This window comes from Elaeis guineensis, chromosome 4 (assembly GCF_000442705.2).
Source record: "Elaeis guineensis isolate ETL-2024a chromosome 4, EG11, whole genome shotgun sequence".
NCBI lineage: Eukaryota > Viridiplantae > Streptophyta > Magnoliopsida > Arecales > Arecaceae > Elaeis > Elaeis guineensis.
Genome location: NC_025996.2, coordinates 36,517,698 through 36,544,971, shown reverse-complemented (window position 1 = coordinate 36,544,971; position 27,274 = coordinate 36,517,698). Strand labels below are relative to the sequence as shown.

Here is a 27,274-nt window from a genome sequence, read left to right as displayed (position 1 = left end):
ACTGTTATTGGCATTTACTAGCTTGGTCATTGCTGATTGACAAGATAACCATTGTATTGGAAGAAATACTTGAGTGGTTCACAATTTTGTAAGAATAAGGGGTGATCATGATACTTGTCGCCTTGGAATTTTCCCCAAGTCATTCTTATCAGATGTTGTTCTTATTCATCTTTTTTGCAGCTTTTACAAGGCTTAGTTGAGTTTGATACCTGAGTATACTCAGCTACAAGACAATAAACTATATATTGCTAAAATACATCACACTGATAACGTTGTCAGATTGTTGCAAAACAATATAATAGACTCAGAACTATGTCTAATATACCTATTTAAACTTGTATTATTTTCTTAAAAAAAAATATAGGTTGCAAGTTGATACTTGATACCCTTCTTTAGCAGTCATTCTTAAATATTTTTTTTGCTCTTAGCCATTTGCTTAATAGTTTTATGTTTCCACTACAGTTAATACCTTAAAATAGTATATTTATAATAATAACATGCCATAACTACCATATGTTTAATATATTTCTTCAAAACTATACCATTCCATTAGATTCTCCTCTTTTTTCAAATACTTATCGATTTAAAATAATTTTAGAACAAATCAACTAAACCGATCACACAAAGAACATCTTTTCAAGTATTAACACCAAGGTCTGCTGTCTGGCTACCAGGTACCTAGCCAATATGGTAGAGTACCTAGCTCCACCGTATTAACACTCGGTATGCAAATGCATGCTACTTCAGTACTGGTACAAGTTTTTCTAGTTTTCTCTCTTCTTTTTTTTTTTTCTAAGGTTTTTTGAAGAGTAATGTTTTAAAGGAAAGAAAGGGCAGAAGAAAGAAACAAAGGAAGGGAAGAAGAAGAAGAAGAAAAGAAAGGAAGGGATGGGGAAAGAAAGCAAGGATCAAATAAAGGGAAGAAGGAAAAGAATAGGAAAAAACAAGAAAAAGGAAAGAAACCAAGGAAGGAAAGAAGAGGAAAAGGAAAGATATATGCACATAAAGACACCGTCACACAAACATGGATATCTAATCATGGACAACAGAAACTCGAATAATAATTTTTCTGATTAAGAAAGTTAGACAAAAAGGAAAGTTTTCTGCCACTGCACATCTAAAACATTCTAATCAATATTTTTGTGTTCTCTAATGATCTTATGTCTAGATATTTATCATCTTTGTTTGGTCGCTATATGCATGAGCCCTTGAACCTGACTTTCAGAATCAAGCTATAAAGCTTGTCTTAGAACTAGTAAATAGTTTCTTTAAGTTTTTATAGAATTTAATGACTACATGATACTTTAAAACACATCTCCACTTCATAGATACTAACATAAGTTACATTTAGGATAGTCCCATTTATGCTTCTATTCTTCTTCTTCAGTATATGCCACAGTGGAAATGATTTAGTCATGCAATGTCTTTGGTCAATTACTCTCTCTAGAAACTACCTAGTTATTGTTAATCAAATCCACCAGTATACTGGATCTTTTTAGTCAGATCTGGCTATTCTGCACCTGAATCAATTTCATTAGAATGCAGAGAAGAAGATAACTGTTCATATGCCACTTCTTGAAGTCCCTTTGTAATGAAATAACATATAAGCACTGGACCAGTTTGCAACTTTTGCCTTTGGAAAAGAGGACTGTCTCCATAATTTATAGTTTGATTTAGACTAATTGTTCCCTTTTCGGTTATCTTTATCGAAATAATAATTTTTAATGCTAACGACTGTTGTAAATTGCTATCCCAAAAATTATTTCAAATTTAACCTTGAATGCATGATGTTGAACTAAGTATACATATGCATCAAGATTGAGATGAGTCTTACTTTCTTCTCCCTCCCTTTCTTTGAGATGCCTGTAGAAAGATTGAAAATTCTGAGATGCATCCGTTTTTTGAGAGGCATTTCTTCTGTTTCTCTCAAAAGATGTCTGTAGAAAGATACTACAAAGGATGCTCTAATGGAAAAAGGCATCTGTAATTAAACCTTTCAAGCGCTAAGAGTTCAACTTGATTGTTTGTGATAAATCAAGCATCACATGCATTTTCGCATGATACATCCTAGAATATTATATGCTAAAACAGAATACTGTTGTAATTGTCTATGTTTTCCTTTATATTATTTTGTATTTTGCAGTTAGTTTTGTATCCAAAATATTGACATAGATGTTGAAAACCAAATAGTCAACCCTCCCTAGCGGACTGTGAGCCCATTCGAATGGAAGATTCGGCCAGAGAATTATAAATTGTTAAAAAAGCAATACCTTCTAGCAACTTCAGGCGCTTAAAGACAACAGTAAGTCCAATATGGCTTACAAGAATGCTCTATTTGACATTGTAGAATTTTTGAAGCGTACGTTTATTTTGAAAAACATCACCAACATAACTACCCATTTGGGTCCTAAAAAGTAACTTGAGTCCCAAATAGACCATCCACTTGTGCTATCAGGTATATTCATTAGCTTGCTTTAAGATTTTGATGTATTAATGCTGCATCACAAAATTCTTTTCAACAAAAAGACCACTTAGGTACACATAACTATAGTAGCATTAGTTGCTAACTTGATATGAATATGTTTCATGTCATTTGTATCTTAGCATCTTTCCAATATCTATTGTAGTGGTCACAAACTACTCTTGAAAATATCTAGCCTTTAACAATGTAGCGTAACCACATTATTGAACAACAGATTGCTAGCAGCTTAATGTCATACAAGCAACATGTTTAGTGAACTTGTAAGTTCTTAACCTAGACAGGCAGCACCAGAATTCCAGCATTCTATTATTTTTTATATGTCTCAGAAAACAAGTAAAAGATTGGACAAAATGGCGAAGAAAATAAGAGTTTGCATTCTTGGATGATATAAATCATATGAGAGGGTAAGACCAGTATAAATTCATAAGATTTATTAATTTGAAAAACAAGACAAGACAAAGCCAGCAATGCTGAACTCAGAGTATGGCACTAATGCCAGAGTTAAAAATACAAGGTGTATCACATTCTAGGATATCAAGTCCCAACTGTAGATCTACACACATTCTCCCATTTAACAGCCTTGATTAATAACATATTAGTTTTCTTTATCCTAGTGTAATTCTATTTCAAGTCATGTTCCTACCAATGAAAAGAGGAATATGCATCAAACCTAACAAAGCATTCATCTGACACTGAACATGGACTTCAAGGTTATTGATCTTATACATGTCAAATTCTTCACCTGAAAATTGCTTGAACATCAGCCTCAAGCAGTGTTTGAGACAAAATACGATGGAGATATGTAACTTCCTGGAGATGAAGTAAATAGAGAGAGAAATTAGACCCAGTCACCATAAAATGTATGAAATATTAAAATGCACAGAATGCAAGCTAAAATGATACACCTTTAATATCAAACAATGCAAAATGAGTGTGACAACTACTTTTCTGAAATGACATGCATAGAGAGAGGTGGCTACTGCGCTTAATGAGCAGCCAGCTGACTATAAAGCTGGTGATATGTGATATGTGCATGTCACCAAGGCTGGCTTCACCAGGCATGAAGATGTTCACAGTTGCACCAGGAAAGCACAGCGGATAGCAAGCAACATGCTTTTCAAGCCTGTCATTCGAATCTCCAACTGCGCTTGATCAATAAGACTAGTAGCCCTAGAGCAATGTCAACTGGAGCCACCGGCTGGAGCAGCTAGACAAAGCCATGAGCATTACTCATTGCTAAAACTCCAGTAAAATGAAAGAAATACAAGAAAAATGGGGCATGAAAGCAAAAATGGCATCCTATCTATAATATGGAATCAGGTCGGGAAAGACAACCCACTTTTTGCACCAAGCATGATGGCACATGAACCAACAAATAGAATGGACCACTAACAGAAACTAAACATTTTTCTTTTACTACACAAAATTTGATATTCAAGTTTGTCACACACTAAAGCAGACATCTCCAGCCCTCACTCAAACACCCAAATGAACCCAAAACTGAGTCAATAAATCTAAATTCAACCATTCCAAATGCAATCACCAAGTTTAATTAGTCCAATTTTGATATTTTAGGTCTGTCATTTTCAAAAATCAGGACATTTTTAAGGATATTAGGTATCACATACAGCCCCCAGAACTAGCAGAAAACAGCCCTCTAAATCATTTAACAATCATAGGACCATTATTTTGATTGAGCTCAAACGTCCGGTAAATTGTGATATCTGACAACCAAAAAAGACAGAGACCACACCTACATATAGTAATGAAATTAGTTCCCTGGAAAAAAAATATTAAAACCTAAATTTGTACCTGCTGCAAAATAAAGAATCTATCATCAAAGTAAATGCATAAAGAATAACGGAGTTTCCAGAAAGAATTATTAAGTCAGGCGTGACTGACAACTTGGAAATAAAGAGGCAGCTAGCAGTAACAGACCTTGGTGACTGATCGAGCAAAATGACTAGGTTGTAAATCATTATCCTCCGGTGCATTCCAACTCTCAACAATTTGAGGTAGCTTGCGAAGATTTGCCAACAATCTTTCCCTCATTATCTGAACCAGCTTTGTATGAATCTCATCTCGATGAATCTTGTAATCCTATAAACACAAAGAAGGTTTGGATGAAAAAGTCATGTAAAAAGTGAATATGAAATCATGAGAAATAACTGAAAATATATATGTTTAGTGAATCCAAATTTGAGTCAACAGATATTACTAGATAATGTTTTTTAAAAATCATAGTATGACCTTGTAAAGTTCGTGACCACTATGGCATATACCATACAACACAAGGGATTGGAAATGTACTTCCAAGAGATGAAGAACACCTTCATGGCTGGCCCATATGAGAAGGGTGAAGGATTGATGTTAGGCTGACAGACAAACATTAACATATGTCAAATTATGACATGGACCAAAATTTTTGATCTTGGCAAATGAGGATCCACAAATCCAACCCCGAATAGCTAGGATAAGGCTGGATGGTAATAGTTATGGTAAATGTTGCAATGACTCAGAACCTAGATATTAATAAACATTGCATAATACATAAAATTAAATCAGTGAGACACAATAAAAACAACACACCATATCCCCGGTTTATTTTATCCTTTAGCATAATATTCTGTCCATGGCAAGATTATTGAACTTATACCTGAACAATTAATACATGTTTTGGCACTGTGAAAAACAGGATAACAAGAACAATGAAGATAAATGGTTCTGCCCATATACCTAGAACCGACTATGCAAGGAATCTTATGTTTATTGGTCTTGGCTCAACTTTATTCATCCCAAAATATAGAAGTATTGGAGCAATGTGGTAAGAAACCACAATCAGCTTTCATGAAATGTGAAAATAAGTAGCCTGCAAACATATGGGTAGGAGAAAAATGAAAAATGAGTTTATTTGATGAGGTATGATGAATTATACAAATCAATGACAAAAGGTAGGAAATTCAATTTGTTGGTATGGGCATGTCCATAAAAAATGTGGAAACTCTGGAAAGGAAAGATCATTAAATCTATCAATGAACCCCAAGACTTAAGCTGAGCATGTGATTAAAATTGACTTTTAGCCAAAAAAGTCAAATATTAGTATGCACAGTTTATAGGGATATTGCATGTGTTATGGAAACAATTCATATGTGACGAGAATAGAAAAATCTCATGTGTTCAATAAAAATATCTGTAAATCAATGATCCCTCATCTTAACCCTTATCATGTTCCCATTGTTCATCTTCATCTTGTCTAGGTCAAAATAGAAGCCGGGAATTTTTTTTTTTTAAAAAAAAAAATCCAAGGGAAGCATCACAAAATCACAGAATAAGAAAAAAAACAGTACATGAATTGTAAATAAGGCATTTCTCACAAATGATTAAGAAGGTATCACGGGCCAACAGTCAAGAAACAAACTAAGAGTGTGGATTTTGCAAAGGGGAATAGTAACCTGATCAGACATTGCAAAAAGGCATCACAGTCCACTATCATATGGCAAGGGTAGTAATGTACTAACCCAAAGGAGGGTCCAATAACAATATAAAATGCAAAAAGAACTGGTCAAATTTAGTCAAATTTGGATTGTTAAAATTGCTAAGATTGAAAGGCAAAAGATTCTTTCTGAAGAAACACTTTGAAATTTTGAATTGATGGTTATTAAGATCAAAATAAACTAACTGAAGGAAAAACTATTTTCTTATGTTATAATTAAACAGAAACAAGCCAAAGAAAAGTGTAAGAACTTTTTCCATGGTATTCACCAAGGTTTGCAGTCTTGAAATTGGATCCCCAAATGGTATCTACTGGCAAACCCCATACCAAGTATCAGTACAGTGCATAATTCATTCCTGACACTTTGAACGGTGGGTGTACCGTGTTTTGATACCCTACCAGTATGATATGCTGTACAGTCCCATACAGAAAACCATGGAGGTCACTGTGATAACCTATGTTTTAGCCCATGGGCCGGACTGAAAAGGCCCATACCATGGATAGCTCGTGCTTCACACAAGATGAAGAGGAAGAAGACTCAATCGGACTCTTCTTCCCTCCCGACTCCGATGGAACCGAGCCACCTTAGGGCATCCAAATTTGGACTAAGGAACCTAGGATCTTAGCTATAAAGGTCGATCTCCTCCCTCTTCGGACTCCACCAAAATCCCCAAAAGATCACCTCTGGTCCCAAGATTTTTGCCAATTTTCTCTTAGATTTCTACGGGAAGACCTTGCCAAAATCAACCTTTGGGCTCCGCCTCCTTCCTTTTCCTTTTCCAGTCTCCTACCCACTACCATCTCTCAAATTTGATCCGGCGAGCCGCCAGAAAAATGATAAAAATGAGGTTTCCCCTATTTTACCTTCTTTTATTTTTTTGCCAACCACCGACGACCCACGAGATCATCGCCATCACCTTCCCCGGATGCCACTGTGGGTGACCAACTATTGGCCTTCCCTCTGCCATGTTTGAGAGGAAGGGGATGGTCCCTATTGTAAGGAAGAAGAGTTGACCCCTTCTCTCTCACCTCTCTCTACTTTTCTCTCTACTTTATTCCTCTGTCTACTCTCTCTCTCTACATAGTTATGGATCTGGCGAAGGGATCTTGACTCTTGTTTTATGAATCTCAAATTGACCCCAATAGAGGGTCCTGGACCGATATTGATTTTTCTTGATGGTCATATAAATTGACTAATGCTTTGGAAGATCAAGAGGAAGAAAATGAGGAAAAATCGACGAAAGCTAATGAAATTCATCCAAGAAAAGCCAAACGTAGGATAATTTATATTGATAATAAGAATAATACCAATTCTATTACTAATAAGGATAATCATATTGATAGTGATCGAACAGAAGAGATGGCTTTGAAACGCTATTCGCAACAATCGGAGTTTTGGAGGAAGGATCCATCACCACTAATATTGATCTCCTCTCTAGCTTTTGTGAAATACCCACGCTTGACGATGCTTGTCATAACATATTTGAACCTATTAAATTCTTGCTTCATGATCCACTGATTGAATCACCAGATTTGACCACTTGGACTTTATTTGGACAGCTGTGTGGTCTCTCTCATAATCTTTCCACCATGATCATAGTCAATTTATAATTTCTCCTGATTATGGGTATCAGCTTTGTTTGGGTATAATTAACTAGATGAAAAGATGTGGAGCAAGGGATTGATGCTCTATTTTCAACTCAAGGTAAATCCCTAAATTTTTATCTATTAATTAGTCATGTATTTGGTAGGATCGAGAAATTTGGGATTAAAAGTAACTCGGATGTTAGAGCTTTGAAATAGAAATCTAATAATAATTTATTATTTCTTATGCTAATGGTTGATCGAGGATGTGTTAGAATTATATCGTTGATTGGACATGCTAATTGGGCCGATAAAGCCTATTCTAGAATTTGTTGTCAATAGAGATAAGTCTCAAACATTGATCACCTATTTACATACAAACTACTTTGTGCACCAGTGATTTTGCTCTATGTAGTTTTTGATAACTGCATGTTATATACTTATTTGTTAAGTATATATGACTCTATATAAAGCTATGTCCCATATATTACTGATCCTGATTTGAATGGACTTAGTACTAGTATACATCAAATTTTGCAAAAGAGTGTTTTTCTAATTATAATTTGAAGTTATGTATCATATATTACTAATCCTGATTTGAATGGACTTGGTACTAGTATGCATCAACTTTTGCAAAAGAGTATTATTTAATTATATTTCCTTGACAAGCATAAATTTGAATTACGTGACTTAATGGTGGGTTGTGGTGCTCTAAGCTAGCCATGTTGTTGATGCCCCACTACAAACTGGAAATGTGATAGTGATAGTCTATAAGACTAGCCACTATATTGATGCCCCACCACAGGCCGGAAATATAATTATGATAGTTTAGGATTAAGCATTTGTGGTCCTTTGAACCAGACACTTTATTGGTGCCCCACCACGACCTGGAAACATGGTTGTGGTCGTTAGAGTTAAGCACTTGTGGTCCCCTATAATAGCCACTATGTTAATATCCTACCACATGCCGGAAATGTGGTTGTGGTGGTCCACAAGATTAGCCACTGTGCTGATGCCCCACCATGCGCTGGAAACATGATTATGGTAGTCCAGAGCCAAGCACCTAAATGTTATCGGATCCAATATACAGTAATTTGAGATAATTATTTCATGTGATTTATTACACAAAAAGATGTATTTGCTATGCGCATTTTACGATCATGGTATCTTTTGGCATGTGATTTCTATGAATAACAACTATTGATAATTTCTCATTTATTATTATTATACTAGTGTTGATGTGAGAAAATTCTTACTAGATTGTAAAGCTCATCACCCCATTCTCTTTCTTAGAGTTGCAGGATCCTCATGATTGGCTATGGTATGGATTCACAGTGAAGGACGAACAGATAAAGCGACATGGATACCCGATCGGATGATTAAGGACGATTGAATTTGTAAATTGAACAAATTTTATTATTTGTTCGTATGGGATATTTTGTTATAAATTGAGATTATTAGTGTTCATGAAAATTTGAAGTTGTAATGGATTTAAAGGCCTTATATGATCTCTAAAGTGTTGCTCTAGGGTTCATACAGCTGTATCGTATGGCCAACCCAGATACTAGGTTCCAGGCGTGACAATCATAATAACCTATGGTACCTAGAGGAGGCATACAAGGATGAGAAAACATCCCTAATGCAATCCATGGCCAATAGTAACAAGACGAAAGATCAAAGTTTCCTGTGTGCAGGCAGACTGTAGACATGCTTTAGATCCTTGAGAAATGTTGAAGCCATCATTGGACCCTTACTAAACCACAAAGTGTCAAGAACCATTCAAGGATGAAAAAATGAATCAAAAGGGGTTCATTCCATTATAGGCACAAAGTTATGTTGACCGAAGGAGATCAACTAGCCAAGAAAGCAAACTAGCCCACCAGAAATTAAAATGTTTAACATGAAGAATCTAATTTGCTTCCTCATGGTGGTCAAAAGACCAACTGGAGAGCATCCAATGCATATGTCAGGGAGTAGTTCCTTGTATAGTCAAGAATAAATAGCAACAAAATAGATGTGATGAGCTCTGCAGCCATTCATTTGGTAATTAAAAGGGAAGGAAGCACAGCTTACTAATTTAAAAGGGAAAATAAAAAAAGAACTGCAGCATCAAGAACCTAAAGAAATTTAAAGATATCATACCTGAGCTACTCTATCAATTTCAGACACCAGTAATGCTTTACGAGCCTCAGGTATTTTCAGAAAAAGGACTCGCCGAATATCTTGAATTTCATGCATGGAACAAACCATGTTAGAATCAGTATGATCAACTGAAATCAAGGTGATCAATATAAAATTCAATGATTCGATTTTAAAAAAAAAAAAAAGAATAATCATTTGGGGGAGTCTGATGGAAAGAACTGCCACTTTTATGCAGTGAAAGAGTTGCATTATTTTCCTGTATGAATTCTACACTGAAATTAAAGTGAAGAATAATCTATATAGCAGACAAATAAAGTAAATGAGAAAAATGTATCACATGATGCCAGCTAACTAAAAAAATTCTCAAGCTATGCAATTTTAAACAAGTCAGCAAAAGCAATGATGATAAACTTACATAAACAAGAGAAATGAGAAGAAAAGTTAAAAATTGGCAGGAGAATGACATGGTCTGAATGAATTCCATCATGAGCTGATACACCACTGTGATGTCTAGCAGTTCAATGATACAGGTCTTTAGATTTTCAACTTCCACATGCAGGGAAGGCTGATGTGAAAAGCTCATAAAATTGTTTCTCTTAGAAGCAAAAGGCAGAAACTTTAGTTACTTAGGGAATCATCAAGTCCCTAAGGCTATAAAATGGAATGCCAGAAAAAAATAGTCTAATGAATCTGAACAGAAATACTCTTAACCCCAACTCCATGACATAAATCAAAAACCTGTAAGTTTACATATTGCTTGAGCCTTGAGGTATTGCTTCTTTGGTAGCTAAATATCTTGTCAACCAGTCTGCCATCCAAAATTTGGGTACACAACAAAAACAATCCCATCAACTTAATCATATAGTCATATTGGATGTTGTAATATGAACACAGGATTTATTTCACTACTACAAGGTGTGTCCTCCTTAGAAAAGGTTAAAAGCATGTCGGGTCGCTTCCTGACTAGTATGAACCATTTTTCAAGACATGCAACACTCTAACAGCATCTATGAGATTATTTCAAGTTAAACTCAGATTTTGTTTTTCTTCTTTTTTTGTTGAGAAGTCAAAAAGAATCTTACAGCACAACACTTTGAAAGTGCATAACTAGGGCTGACTTTTAAATTTAGTTAAAAAGGACTTTATCAAATATCAGAACAGGCAAATATGTCCATCAGAGGAGAGAGGGAAAGCAGCCTAAGCCTTAACAGAAGTGTCAACGAAAGCCAATCCAATCAGGCAACAAGCACCTCAATATGAAAGAAAATCCTTAGAAATCAAACACTTCTAAAGCAGGCCAGACAGAGAGGACAAAACAATGCACTATACAAATGAGGCAGCTAAATACATAGAAGTAATATAACCAGCAAGTTAACCAACCACAATGATAGGGAAACTTAAATTACAGAAATAAAGCAATTAAAAAACTCAGAACAGATGATGTTCAGCTGATCGCATCTAAAAAGCCATATTGGATAATAAATGTTTACCTGGTATGATAGCATAAATAAAAGTGATGATCTGACTTGCCAGAGCTAAATGCTTGGAAGTTATGGACTTCAAGCCTGATACCTGTAATTCAATATAAACATAATCATGAGGTAGTAAAGCAATGCCACAGCATTCAAATCCTCATAACCAAATTCCATTTAATCAAGGGAAAATTACATTGCCAAGCATATAAAAGAAGTTACAAATATTTCCATGAGGAAAGCCAAGACAAGTTCTACTACAATGAGAGTAGGACTAGCTAAATCAATTCCTGACGCCAACAAATTGCAACTAGAGAATTAGATGATGTAACACATCCTTGATATGTTACATCATCCTTGTCCCAACCATTTATTAACAAATCCAACCACAGGAAGGATGATAAATAGGCTAGTAGCTGTCATGAGTTGTAGAAGGTGTCCCACATGCAGACACCAAAAGATTAACTAAGAAGGCAAAGTGATGCATGAACACCAAAAGGAGACCACAAGTGCAAGGCATTGCTGGAAGTTACAATAGAACCAACTGGAAGCAAGGTGATGGCAACAGAAACACCATGTCTCAAGGTCCAGCTACAGCATGAATTCTCAAATTACAGTGTTTATCTGCAGGTAAACCCGGTAATAAAGACTGCAAGGTTAAAAAGGCAGTAGGTACAAGCTGGAAATGAAAGAACAAGTTATCAAAACCGATAGAGGCACACCAAGCTAGTGAAATTGATAATCATCTAGTACCAACAACAAATAATTTTAAAATTGAGTGTGCAAAACAACAGAAATCAACAAAGGGAGGCAATGTGAAGGGGTCATTTGCCATCATTAATCAAGGCAGGGGATAGGAGACAACACAACATGTAAAGACAAGCAACTGACAAATATCAAGCACCACCAAAAAAGATGAGACTTAAGGAATAAGATGTTGAAGCACACAAGTAGCTGAAGCAGTCTTTAAGGTGCCGACACGCCAGGACATCAGAGATGAGGCTACAGGCACAAATCTGATACTCTATGCAGTAATCAATGAGAAGCTGATCACATGAAGTTGATCCTACATCAAATGATCCCATACTCAACTGATGACAGCTTTAAAAGCTCTTTGGATCCTCAAATTCTCGTGAGCACAGGTATCCACAGGCAACCAGAACATCAGATGCTGGACCTTCAAAAGCTTTTTGGATTTGTCAACATTCCAGTACTCTTGAGGCCCCCAGCAATGAGATCACCAAATACCAGATATGGTTCAACCGAGCTAGTTATTTTGAATTAAACCCTTAGGAATTTCAGCAATACATGCTAAGGAGATTTTGAATCTTTGGCTGCTTGTTTGTAAAATATACTTCTCTATACTCAAAAGCATGCCTTTGTTTACTCCAACTGTACAGTTATTATATAGCAATTATATATATATATAAGATCACTTGCTATAAGGAAATCTTGACTCTGAATCAATCATGACCAGAGACTTAGCATAATCAAGCAAGACCAACATACATATATTTGTTCAGATCCTGATCTAAGAATAAGCAAGGTGTCAACTAAATCCAAAAATCTTGCAAGTACATAACAAAAAGCTGATATGGGGCATCCCATCATATGTCCCTAAAGTGTACGCAATACCGTACCGAACCATTTGTTATGGGCATACTGTACGTACCAGTTCGGTGCCGGTACATAGTATGCAGGGTGGACCAAACACTTGGTACACTGAACTGGCCCCCTGTACCAGCATAGTGATGTAGCAACAGGGTGGCAATGGTATGCATGTATCAGCTCCTTAATAGATAAATGGATAAGAGGGAAAACACTCACATTAGTCCAGTGAGATTCAGTGGACTATGGTTTCATTTTTTTCAAAGGAGTCCAGTGAAATTCTAGATACTGTATAATGACAAATTTAGAACATGACCATATACTGAGTTCTTTTTTAAGATATTAAGAAGCCAACTGACATTATTGTTAATTATACATCAGTTAATAGTCATCAAAGCAGCAGCTCAACATGACCACATACTGAATTCTTTTTTAAGATATTAAGAAGCCAACTAACATTATTGTTAATTATACATCAGTTAGTAGTCTTCAATGCAGCAGCTCCTTATTTAAATTTTAATTTATTCATAAAAAATTCAGCAGCAGGCAAAATTTACCTGCATGGCACCAGCACCAAGGACAAGCTGACAAGTCCTGGTGTTAAAAAACTTCAATATTTCTACAACACGGTGGACCACTTCAGATGACAAAGCTGGCAAACATTTGCTTATGTCAACATACTCCGACAACATTTTCAACAATATTAAACCACTGCACATGAACAATTTCAAGTTGACATTAGTTCAAAGATTAAAGGCAACCTAACATGAAGATTTGACAAATATATCCCCAAAAATATCTCTGGGTGAAATGAAGCAATTATAAATGGAGCATTAACTAATAGTAAAATCGAATGGAACTTTTCAACAGCCAAAAGCATAAAAAATGAAGAAGATTGAATTAACAAAAATCAATGGCACCTCAATTGGAGATGCAAATAATAACCATACTAGGTAGTTTAGTTAAATCAAAAAATGGAATTTTATAATGGGTGTTCGATCACAGAGAAAAGAAGGGCACAAATATAGGTTTTCCAATAGGATCACTAACCAGTTTACCATGTGATAACCAACACCTCCACACATAAGGGTGGTTTGAGAAGTAGAGCTACCATGTTCCTTCATATTACCATCATCATTCCGGATAGAAGGTGTTGGTTCAGCTTTATTTTCTTCTTTTAACCCAGTTGATGACAGTGGCAAGGTTTGGTTGCTACGATCTGCAGCATGCTCTGATTCATTCATGCTACGCTGTTGTTCACCAGAAGAAACCCCAACTTTAACCTTCTCTGAAGTAAGATTGTCCGGGCCTAGCTCAGCATCATGAACAGAAGAAAGTGATACAACAATGGCCTGAAATTCATCAGGAACATCAACTGCAACCCATGTCTCTTGATCAAGAACGGCCTTAATTTTTGTCATCTACATAAGAGAATCATCAAGTTAGAATGATGATGACTTTCAGGTCACTGCATTAAAGTGTAAACAAACCAGCATTTGCAGACAGCACATTCAGAATCATGTTAAAACATGATAGAGTCGCACAATATTGTCAACCACCATAAGCATTGATTGGACTTACTCGAGATTCATGTTGAAAATCAACAAATGCCTTCGACTGTGACTGTATAGTACCACGAATGCTATAACCTAACCTGCCACCAATCTGCAAAAGAGGAAGCATAAGAGCTAAAATTTGACAAAGAAAATTTAAAAAAAAAAATCAGTAATTAATCTTATCCATGATGAGCAAGCAAAATCACCTTTTCTGTAGCTGCTATAAAATCTTGAGTTATGTTATAAATGCTTAGAAACTCTTGAAGTCTTAACCTAGGATGGAGAAGAGCACGGACACCAAGGAGCTTAGCCCATCTTCCATGAGCAGCATCACAAGCAGCAAATACAGCTTCTGTGTTTTCCCGCAACACATCAGCACTGAAATTAATGCCATTATCAGAATATCCAAACAAAGTCAACCAAATACACACAAGTAGAACGCCAATGATACAATTAGAAGGCTGATCAAATGCAAGTTTTTTTTTTTTTGTTTTTTTTTTTTAAGTTAGATGTAAAAGGTTACAAAAATCAGAAAAATCAGAAAACAAGAACACTATGATGATGGAAGTCAACAACAATACCATGATAAGAAAGAAAAGGAAGTAATTAACATGCAAGACCTCAGATAGTGCTTTTTCATTTTTTCTTTTCCTTTTTTTTTTTTGTTTTTGTTTTGGGCTGGTGGGGCAGTGGGGGTGTTAAGCCAAGATGAGATAGATAGCTGAACTGCAAAAGCAATAAGCTTCATAATTTGGCATTCACACTTACAATGCTAATACCTATAGCAAATCACGAAAACAAAGCTTAAATAATTACATTTTAAAAAAAAAAAGTTTAATCTTCAGTGACCTTGTTCATAATCCCAAAATTCCATTAGCAGAATATATCAAATAGCATGATTAATAATCAGCATTACAAATAGTCAAGAATAATGTTGTGCTTCAGAGAGGAGCACACATGCAAGAATGATCAACCCTTCAAATTCTACACAATCAGTTGCTGCCAGTGACTCATGCAGCAATTAGACACCTCTTGCACCACATTTATAAAATAATAATTTCCACTAGACAAGAAGTACATACAGAAGCCAATTTCACCTTCTTTAATATATTTTTAGGAACATTGCACTTCTTACAGGACCAAGCATAAGCAACATAGGAATAATTCTATTGTCAATAACTTCATCCCTATTGCAAAACCCAATTTACAGATCTTTCACATAGGTCTGTTGCCAATAATTATGTGCCCAAAACTCAACAATTAGGCTTTAAATTTGAAAGAACCTATAAAAGAGTGATTACCTACAGCTCTTCCATATGCTACATAAAATATGCTGTCTTATGTTGCTGAAATTTATCAAGGACCAACAAAGTCCCAATCTAACAGCAAAAAGACTTGAGTTAAGCAATTTATATTTTATACTACTATCGAAATGACCCAGAATCTCTGTTATCTGGACCATTCAATTAGGCTACATAACCCTGCTCGAGACTTAGAAATGGGCATTTGTATACACTCCAGCACGGGTCTGTAAAAAGAAATTCTTTGATATTGGACCCAACTCTTTGACGTACACCCACGTCCCATGTACCCAAGTCCATATAGCATGACCCAAGATCAGCAGCCTTTCTTCAATTTCATTTCACCAGCTGATACAAACAAATTCACTTCATCAACGAGTTCCTGACATCCATAAGTCCCATACCTTTTTGTATCCTTTTCAAAGTAATATTCGCTCATTCTTGTAATTATTGCAAGTTATCTTTCAAGAATAACTGTTTGTTGATCTAATTACTATATGTTCAATACAAAAAACCACCAAGTCATTAGACAAGAACTGGTAACTGCCATGAGATAGAGCCATCTGATAATCAACAGATAAAAGATCCATCAATCCATACTGATGAGGCAATTGTTCCGAAAAAAATAGGGTAGAAGCAACAGGAAACAGAATGTCGACAAGAGAAGATTGGGTACAACCGTACAAAGACTCTGACTTGATAGAGGTTGGATAATCTAGGAAGTCCATATATATTTTGAACAACTTCATTAGTAAATGCTATTTGGTAACAAACCCTAGGTGAAAGATAAGATATCTGCGACGACACTGATCTTAGGTGCAGTTGCTATTAGAACATGACACAAAACTTGAAGGAAATTATCTTCAAGCAAATTACAAGTCAATATAAAACCAGAGTACAAGATCTCACCGGAAATTTTTGCATGTATTCGGACTGGAATCATCATTTGTCCTTCCTTGGAATAATGGAATCTTGGGAGAATTCCTGGTAAGAGACCTTGAGATACGAGGAATAACTGTAGTATCACTCTCTTGGGCAGCTTCTGCAGCCGCAGCAGCTGCTGCACCATGTGCAACTGCCACAGCAACAGAATCAGTGGCATAACACCCATCAAGGTTTCCCATAATCCACTCTATAACTCTCTTAACTTCTGCAGCACGCATTAAATGTGCCTGCATTCACTAAAAGATCATAGATCACATTACAGCACCATTGATGACAGAAGACATTTCAAGGAATTACAGAGATGCAAGAAAACTTTGGGTAGAACAATTTATACTGAACAACTTCAAGCACATTATGATATTTTATCACATAGTAGGAACTGTCTGTGCAAGCATACATAGCATGCCCTTACTTGAAAACCATAACTAAAAAAAGGTATGTTGACTAATATAAGAGAGCAAAATATTAAGACCAAAAGAAAGGATTGTAGCGAAAGATCAAAGAATTAGGCTTTTAAAAACTAATTACATTACAATGGTAGATGCACACAAAATTGACATTGTGGGGCTTTCTATATAAACTGAATTTAGCTGAGTCCCTATACAAACCAACAACTTATGTAGCCTAGTGAGCATCAAAAACATATATGACAAGGATTGACAAGATCTTATCATCCACTAAAAAGATCAATCAAGTTAGTTGCTTAATGTTGGGAAAAGGACTACCTTCAATAATGTCCTCTATGCCCGTAAATAGGTCAGGTTAAGGAATGAAACCCAAGCTTATAAATATAACATCCAGCAGAATATAGATAGAACTCAAGCAGCAACTGATCTCCCAAAAGCTTTAGGAACAAACATGATTGATCAAACACATCTAAATACGAAAATTAAAAAGAAATACTGCAAGAAGACTTACCTGTACAACCTTGAATATAGCGGCCAAAAGCTGGACAAAGCTTTCAGATGACAGGCTCCTCAATTTGCTTGCCAATGACAAGCCTCCACCTGAGTCATGATGCAATATGTAAGGAGTGATAAGAAGAACAAGGACCAAGAAAAGATACAATTAAGAACTAGTGCAGGTAAAAGACACAACTATATAGTCAGACCATCTGAATCCACAGCTCGTTCCCCCATCACTAAATCAGACTCTAGTGGCCGCGCTACCAAAACTGGAAGCAACTCTGCAACTGTAGTTTTGATTGTAGCTTTCATATCAGTAATAAGTGTATCACGGTAAATCCTCAAAACAGCTGGGAGTTTTGCCTGGAAGAGAATATGATAAGACAGGTGCCATCTAAGTAACCACTTCATTACCAGAATGCATCTATTAAAGTTGTACCACTTACAAACTTCCTTCTTTACATCAAAAATGAGATTATAACGCAACATCAAGATGGCAAGAACAAAAACTGAAATCAGCAGACATGAACAAAAAAAGCTAGGGATCACTACAACAGAAAAACTATTATAGGGATCTTTTTCATTTAAACTTTAAAAAGAGTAGAACCACTACATGCTTATCAATCAGAACTCATAATTTGTAAAAGCTGAGTGTCCAGGTAGGTTAACTGAAAACTACCTCGCAAAACTAGTCAAATAAGTTCAGTTTTTCTGTATTTTCTCAAGTAAAGGTTCACTAACGACATCAACCAACCAAAATCTACATCATTTTTACAGTTATTTTATAACAAGTCACAAAATAAGGGGTGTAGAAAAATTATAATGGGCTATTTCAAGTTCCATATTTTCTAAAAATGATTGTAAAAGGAAGAAGCCATTTTTATTGACAGTAAATCTATTATTGCTTTTTCATAGAAGGTCTTGAAATTATTGTGTGAAATTCTTTGGGCATTATGACTTCAAAGGATGATTGCAGGCTAGGGATCCATTTTGAAGGTACACCCAGTACCACCGTGGACCAATCATGCAAAGCCTTAATAGCAAGGTTTCAAGAACCGGTACTGAGGCCCGTACTGGTTCCTGATCAGTACGATACAGTACCAAGGCCCGTACCAATTCCTAATCGGTACCATACCGTACCAACAATAAAAAATTCAAAAAACAAAATCCCATCCAACGGCCACAAAAAATAAAAAAAAAATCAAGCCAAACCAGATCGAACCGGTACCATACCCCACCGTACCGGACCAAACCGCACGGTATCGAGCGGTTTGGGCCGATACCATATCGAACCAATCAGATCGATCTGATTCAGGTCATTTTCCGAAAAATCAGCCAAAACTGGACCGGTTCCCCACCGATACGGTATGGTATAGAGTGTACCGACCAGTTCGAGCCAGTACGAAATACCATAATAGTCTTACACATTTTCTACTTGCAAGAGTATGTAGAGGTTGCACACTTCCAAAAACCATCTCCGTTGTTAATTGACTATATTATTACTAAGGAAGAAGGTGCTGCAAGAATAGAGAAACCTTTAATGCAGAAGGAGGCCTGAGTTTCACTTACTAAGATACTTAACCAACAAGATGGAACCTTCTCAACTATTCTCAAAACAGTTAGGCACTCAATGATTATGATTATAAGCTTTTTGTATCATTTACCATGAAGGAGGTAATCACCACCATTACTTAAGTTGTATGACATGGAGGACATTTGATCATTATTGCAATTGGATCATTTACACTTTGGATGCATTTTTCAAATTTTTATCCCATTTTTTTGGGTTCCACATTTTGATCTTTCCTTTTTCAGTGCAACCTTGAATTAAAGTCAGTTTCTCCTTTGCCTTCCCATGTTTCAATCTACTTTTATGTAGCTCATAGTTCCCCCCTTTTTATGCCATATGTTCTATGCATTTTCATGGGAGTACATAAAACACGCTAATGTAAGGTTTATGAAAATAAACATTCACTATAAAGCAAAGTTTTAAGTCACGGTATCAAGTCCCATAGTAAAATGACCCAGCAACAAGCTTGAAGAAACCCAAAACTCCTCATCCCACTTCCCCACCCAATAATATACACAAACACACACATATATATTTTATATTGCCAAAAAATAGATGAATGGGCTTGGGTCTTTGGAGGAACACGTGGAGATACTATTTCAACATGGCTTTCAGGTATTGGGGAAGGTGTACAAAAATGGATAGCTCTCATGGTGTCATATGAAGCAGCAGAGAGGAACTATGAAGTACGAACTATCCTAAAATCCCAGACTTGAGGCTCTCACAGTGATGAAAGAGGATAAGAGACAGTCTCCAGCAAAAAGATAAGCACAATCTATGATGGTAGGACAAGCATGATGAACAATGGTCAGTGAGATGAACCTAGGAGATGAGAAGAATGAATAGAGGCTAGGAAATGAGATAGCAAGGGAACATGTTACGGCTATGAGGCAAGGTGAGAAACAGATGGGGAGGCGGTGAGAGGACAAAAGGGAGAGGAAAGGGACTTTGGGATTTTGACTTAGAATCAGGTAAAAGGATGACCTGAAAGTTGATAGACACACACCCGAGCATGTTAATGAACTCAACAAAGCTAAGCACCCATTTGCTCAGGTTCAGCTCGTCAATAAATATGCCCATTGCCCAACCATGTTTGGGCTCATCCCATTTGGTTTTTGAATGAGCCCAAACAAGCTTTTTAACCACCCACACCAAAGCTACTCAAGGAAAGCTCAATTCAATTGCAGCAGTATTAGTACCTTCTCATTATGGTTGCCCCATGCCAACACATGATACAATTTTGGAGTTGGCACAGCACTGTTAACATGTTATGTTATGGTGGCATGGCAAGCCTTCATACACTGCCAGATCTGTATGATATGCTCGATGCTACATGATACTAGTCAGTACGTAAGGCCTTTCAACAAAGTAAGATGTCAAATATAATATGCCTTAACTATTTCAAGATGCTGTATAAAACTTTCACAAAATCTCAATCCATCACTAAAAAGTTGTCATAAAGAGATTAGAGGGAAATTGCTTGTATTTGTGTATAGAAAAACAATATTGCACCTCCTTGTGTTAGTATACCACTTGAACCATGGAATGCAGGCGGTTTAGAGCATATCCAACCGTACCAGGGGCAAACCAGAAACCGGCATGATTCTACCTCTCGGTTCGAGAAAACGGTAAGGGGGAGAGGGAGAAGGAGAAAGAGGAAAAGAGAGAGAGAGGGAGGGACGGAAGGGGTGGACTAGGGAGGGCTAGAAGGCCCTGCCAACTTCACTTAAAAATCGCAAAATAAAATATAGGGCCCGCCTCAAGCCCCTGTTTCATTTAGAACAAGGAACTATGACCTAAAGCCCTCTTCCAGCGCTCCCCTTCCCTCTCTCTCTCTCCCTCCCTCCCTCCTTTCCTCCCTCTCCCTCTCTCTCTCTATCTTTTCCTCTCTCCTTCTCCCTCTCCCCCTCCCTCATTGGTGCTTCAGTGATACTATACCATACCGTACCACCGGCCAACCAGAAGGGGTGCTAGTATCGGCACCACATGCCTTGGCTCAAACTATTGGTAATTTTATTTGAGAAGAAAACAAGCTTTGATGGTAGAAAGATGAAAGTCCAAATCGATCCACTAACCAATGAAATGATTCAAACTGAAAGTTCATAGACAATCAGGGATTAAAAGATCCCCACTACCACAAAGTAATCTAAAATTCTTTTGCCGCATGGTCATGCCTATTTGTAATGTTAGGAATGGCATTTGAGTATAGGTATTGTACGTTCATTACTACATCTAGGGTAACAAGGATACCAGGGAATTAGTTATTACATCTAGGCCTTATGTTGAAGGCGCATCAAGTGTAAACATATACATTGGGTATCAGCACCTACCGATGTGTTTATTCCATTATTCTATTCCAGGATAGACATGCAGGTCTGCACCATTGCCATACACTACATATAGTGCCAGTGTTGGACCAGTACATGGCACACTGCATGCCCAAACCCTGGCAAGCTGAATAGTAGTTGCCATTCATGCCAAGAAAAGGAACTACGCATAACATGCACATAAGAAGCTAGCAATACACATGCTTGTAGCACCTCGAACCTTAGTTGCATTTAACTTTTAGACTTGCTCCACAACATACAAGGGGTCTGACATCCAAGCATCTTCTTAAACTTCAAAACTTGTCACATAGTACAAGGTCATTTAGTAAAGAGTAAATAATTAATTCCACGCTATGTGCTAATAGCTCAATTAGAATTTGAAACTAATCGTTGAATCATAAATATATACTAGGGTTTCATTCATTTGCTTCCTTTTTTTTTTTTTTTTGGAATAATGAACATCGAGGATGCAAACAAGTTGGTCCAAGTCAAAGTGTTGCACACTTCAGCTTAGTCTGCAAGCATATAATGTTGTTAAAAATCTAGCATTTAAATTTGTGTTAGATTAGATCAGTATGAATCAACTAGGATCTGTAATAATCCATTTCCTTTTGATCTACTACATACCACAAAACTGTATGGGATGATCCAAGGAACACTACTGGCAAATGTATTCATCGACAGTTACCCATCTTGATGATCCACTCTGTCTCCAAATGCTCAATTAGTTCATGTCTGGCCCCCAAAAACACATTTTGAGATTCTAGAATTCTTTATAATATAAATGCTGATCCATGTTAAGGTATTTCAAAGAGGCAAAATGGTGGGATATAGGTTAAATTTCTTATAATTGTCAGATCTGCGCGGGTCAATATACTGACAAGAGATCAACCAAATATTACCAGACACCTCCAGTGTGAACTCTGAAACATTTGGAGGTAAGAAACAACACAGTTACAAGGTCCACTGCAGAAACTGAGGTCACAGTCGTACTATGTCTGAGCTTATGTGGCTCAGCAGGTTCTTGCTAGGATGAGGTTTTAAACAAAGATTTGACGAACCTATGTTGTATCACAGCCATGCAACTCTGCATACAAGCAAATCATCTCTACCATCAAAGGAAATAACACACTTAGTGTCGAGTAGAAAGAAAAGGAGTGAAACATCAAGTTGGAGTTGACTTAATGAGACTTATCAGGAAAAGAAATATCCTCTCTCTCTCTCTCTCTCTCATGCAGAAATTACACAGCACAAAATAATCATCAATTTAATAAACTTTCAGCTAAAAAAGATAGGCAACAAACTTACTGTTCTGAGTAGACAAATGATGAGAGGGAGAAGATGATCTCGGATAATGGAGCTTTCATCATCATCTAACCTAACCTGCCGATTACTGAAGAAAGTCACTTGTTTGATAAGCAAAAAGCTACTGTAATCTCACAAAAGCACTGATAATGTACAGCTGATATGATGTTCTTGACAGATAAAATTTATATTGTGCAATCAAAATTCAAAATTACAAAGTTATCCCAAAAACAAAAAACGAAAAAAATGGAGGAAACAAAAAGGAAGAAGAAAAGTGAGAAAATTTTGATTAATGTTGGAAAAATAAAACAAGAAGGAAATAAAATGAAGCACGCATTGATATATGGGTGCCACTTCTCAAATAGGAAACTTGTAACAAAGAACATGTACATGTAACAAAAATTTCAAGAGTTGTGCCATAAAATAAGCAAGTTTGAGAACATTTAAATCAGATAACTCGGTATTCTTAATTTCTACATATACTTGCAGTTCCATGACAAGAAATTCTGATATTGAAAAATCGGGTCTTTCAGGAGGGAAAGTTTGGCTGCAGCAAATACTTAGAAGTGAGAAAGAAAGGAAAAAAACCCAAAATTATAGAGTTCTACTCAAAAAAAAAAATTTCAGTCAGCAACCTCTCAAATAAATTTGTTTTTTTTTATCCATGTATTATCATAAGTTCCAATGGGAAAAGCCAGACAAAAAAAACAAACTTAGAATTCTCACTCAAGTTCTTGCAAGCAAGTCCGGGTTCAAAATTTCTAGGAAAAAAAAAATAATGGCAGACTGTGTTTCTATTGATGCTTGAAATGAAAAAGAAAGAATAAAATGCACAATCAGTAGCTCAAACAAGTACAACACCAGATCACATAAAAATTAAATAACTTCATTGTGACAATGGAGTGTTGTAGTCATGTTGTTATATTGTATCTTACTTTGTCATGAATGAAATTATCATTTATTACAATTATATGACTAAACAGAGGATGTTAGATATAAGAACAAGATGTTAAACAAGTTTTAAAAATCAATCATGCCACCATGTGTTCTAATAGGGTCAGTTGAACGAGTTCAAAGCCACATCAAAATATTAAAAAGCAAAATTATTCAAAGATGTAAGAAAAAAAGGGTGTGACCAAGTTATTCATATGTCAAACATGCAGTTCGGTTGCCTTTTACATCTAAGATGTTCTTGTGGTTATAAGCATTACAAGCAAAAGAATTGACAGCACATCTAGAAAAAACAGTATATGTGCATTTTGTTGTTTTAAACCATTAGAATAAACTTTATTACAAGTATACCCAAGACAAATCATTTTGTTGTTTTAAACCATTAGAATAAAATTTATTACAAGTATACCCAAGACAAATCATTTTTTCTGTATCCACCAGCACTGTTCCATCACAGGTAAAACTAGTTTCCAAATTAGGTAATTATTCTGTGCTAGCTATCTATTTACAACAGAATAGAAAAACTGAAAATAATCTTAGTCATTGACAGTTAAAGCATGTCTCGCGTTCCATTTAGTTTTGAACAAAATATGTAAATTTTGAAGCACAAATGTCATGGACTTCAAGATCGGAACATATATTGAGAAAAAGTATAAGAAAAACTCCTGTTGTTTAGCAAAAGAAATCGAGTATAACTAGATAACAACTAGTTCAAAGCACAAAACTAAATTTTCACAACATAAGAATGAACATACTTCATCATCCATCCCATTGATGAGATTAGCTGCCTTTGTTTTTAACTTGGACAAAATCACCATATCATTAGTTTTGGTGTCATTTATGGCTGCACGCAAGAACTCTGCTGAAAGAATGCTGCAAGAATGAATATTTTCAAGTTAAACAACAAGTTAGACATCAAACAATTGATAAATATCAAACAACAACAACAAACAGAGATGACATGTTTAAGTAAGTGCACAACAAAAGCCATCCATTATTAAACAACAAAAGCTAAACGTGATGACATAATAGAAAAGTAAAATTTGTAAAATTGGGATCATTGAAATAGCTCAAATGGTTAAGAATAAAAGTATTGAGAAATTTATCCTTAGACTATTATCAATAATAGCAAGAATGTTATTCAGATGATAAATCTAGAAATTTTACGTGCATCATAACATCCCCTTTACACAGCTTCTTCTTTATTTTTCTTGTTTTTGGGTAAAACAAAATCCTAGACATGATCTGGATGTTGGATGAGAATTATTAACCATTCAGAAACCCTATGTGAATTTAGATAACCAAGCATAAACTGCTAACATAAGAGAAAAATCCCATTAAAACAATATGAACTGTCCTAGACATTAACCCTATACCCTTTAGCATCAGACCCAATTAGAATCCTTATCCTTTCATCATATATATACAATAAAAAACTTACTGAGAAAATTCTGTTCTAACAGGTTCTTTCAAAGCCATTTGTTGAAGGCAGAGATGAACTGTTAAGGCTCCAAGCAATACATTAGCTTCCATGTTTTATTCGATCATAGATCTTGAAAGTAACATAGTAACATACTTTTTTTTTTTTTTTGCTTATTGTTTTTGTTTGCAGCTGAATGAGAATCAGATTACTCAAAGAACTAAGACAATAACAGGTGCTAATAATACACCAAGATTTCAGAAGTATTACAAAGTATCCTTTGGCACCAGGTGATGCATACAGGTATTGAGGTCTACCAAAACTACACAGTTCACAGGCTCACAATTGGTGCTCACCGTAAATCAGCATATAGTATCATTATGCACCAACAAAATCTATGGAACAAAACAATATGGTTGACAAAACAACTACTTTACAAGCACCAACGAGGTTTTGATCCTTTTATGTTTCAATTTTATAGCATTATGGTTTTAAAATATATGCCATATCTGTAAAGTCGCACGTATGCGTCCACTTAATGGTACTCTTCCTAAAACCCAATAAACAAACAATGCATAAAATGTCCTTCAAATCATTCCAAATATTAGAAAATGCTATAATACCATGGTGGCCAGTCCCAAACCTGAATGAGAAAGGTGGAGGATTGACGTCAAGTTGACAGCTGGTCTTAAAATATGTTAAAAACAAGAAAAGGATCCAAATTTGATGCTAACTAGGATCCATAAGACAAACCCAATTGAGCAAAGACTACGCGGCTATGATTATGGTTATGAAAAATGTTATGGTTAAAGATGATATCCATAACCATAAGCTAATAGTAAAATTTACATAAATAATGCAATACTTTCTTATAAAGAAATTAATACATTAAATGCCTTAAGACACGGCTTTGTGCATGTCAAAGCCCTAGATATATCTATTTTTTTTCTTTGAAAAGAAAGTTCACATTTGTTGAATTTTACTAATTAAATACAAAAAAATCATAAAATAAAGTAACACTGAACAATAAATACTAAGCTTTAATATTTTCATTTATCTAAAAAAGAATCTTTAAGAGACACCCCCCTCCCCCCCACCCCCACAAAAAAAAAAAAAAACAAAAGAAAATCTAACAGAAAACAACTCTTTTCTGGTTAAAGTGAAGTATTTCGACCCACGCCCGTCAAATACAATGTCATGGCTAGTTGAATGTTTGCAGGTTGAAACATCATCTTCTACAGGTAGAACCTTAAATATGTGAGGGTTCAATACCACCAGTTTGGTATGGTACCATTAATACCATACAGTTCCAACAGAAAAACAGTACCAGCATGGGTGCAGGACACCAGTAATCTCTTCAATGGGACTGCTACAGACCAGTTATGTACCTACAGTTCATACTGACTGTGCTGGTAGCCACCAATTGCTTATTATTCTTTTTTGTATTGATGTTCTTGGTCCTTCCCAATCATGCTGATGTCATAACATTTCGAGGCAAAATCAATATAGGGCTCGATACCAATATTTAAACCACTAGTACTGTTAGATTCACTTTGAGTCAAGGATTCAGGTCCTAACAGGATGCCCTGCGAGACACCAGGACGGGGTGCCATCCCATATGTCGGGATAGGACCATCCCGCCAGCATCCCAGCGTCCCGATCGGGACGCCTTGGAACATCCTCTGTCTCAAATGTCGAGATGGGTTGGGATGGCGGCGCATCCTATTCCATGAAAAAATCGGGACAACCTCGTCCCACGAGATTTAAAACCTTGCTTTGAGTTAAATTGTGATATAATCGGTGAAGCATGTTGACCTTTTGTTCATCAACATAATTTATTTGAAGAGAAGAAGGGCACATCATTTGTTAATTATTGAGATGCTTTGCTTATACAATTGCATGGTAAGTATACATGCACCTTCATGTTCATGTATTACGAGCAGGTATTAGGTTAGCTTTAACAACATATTATAGACCATTTCAAGGATGCTAGATTCTTGCGTTAACTTTTCCAATTCCAAAATTTGCTCCTCAAGTTCCAATATTCCATAGTTTGACAGCATAGTCCTGCCATCTCAAAACTCTAATGAAACAGTAGAAGCCATCCGACATAATGCAGATTTCTCTTGTTCAAATCTGAATAGTAGTAAGGCCTTATGTTCGACCATATTTTTTGTTGGACATGCCTCGAAAGATGATTGCCATTTTTCATA

General features: G+C 36.0%; 1 protein-coding gene across 2 annotated transcripts in view; it reads right to left on the bottom strand.

Moving 5' to 3' along the window:
- LOC105033812 (vacuolar protein sorting-associated protein 54, chloroplastic) overlaps window positions 1-27,274 on the bottom strand; it is a 43,391-nt gene that overhangs the window by 6,592 nt on the left and 9,525 nt on the right. Inside the window, exons 4-16 of one of the 2 annotated variants that reach the window (XM_073256320.1) lie at window positions 24,397-24,514; window positions 22,694-22,768; window positions 17,695-17,851; window positions 17,502-17,590; window positions 16,548-16,810; window positions 14,544-14,715; window positions 14,363-14,446; window positions 13,832-14,202; window positions 13,339-13,492; window positions 11,192-11,273; window positions 9,702-9,781; window positions 4,421-4,582; window positions 3,225-3,292 (exon numbers count right to left, since the gene is read on the bottom strand). In XM_073256320.1, the coding sequence (XP_073112421.1) occupies window positions 3,225-3,292; window positions 4,421-4,582; window positions 9,702-9,781; window positions 11,192-11,273; window positions 13,339-13,492; window positions 13,832-14,202; window positions 14,363-14,446; window positions 14,544-14,715; window positions 16,548-16,810; window positions 17,502-17,590; window positions 17,695-17,851; window positions 22,694-22,768; window positions 24,397-24,514 (1,875 nt within the window). Of the gene's footprint in view, window positions 1-3,208; window positions 3,293-4,420; window positions 4,583-9,701; window positions 9,782-11,191; window positions 11,274-13,338; window positions 13,493-13,831; window positions 14,203-14,362; window positions 14,447-14,543; window positions 14,716-16,547; window positions 16,811-17,501; window positions 17,591-17,694; window positions 17,852-22,693; window positions 22,769-24,396; window positions 24,515-27,274 lie in introns of both variants that reach the window. The other variant, XM_073256321.1, reaches the window with a different exon arrangement.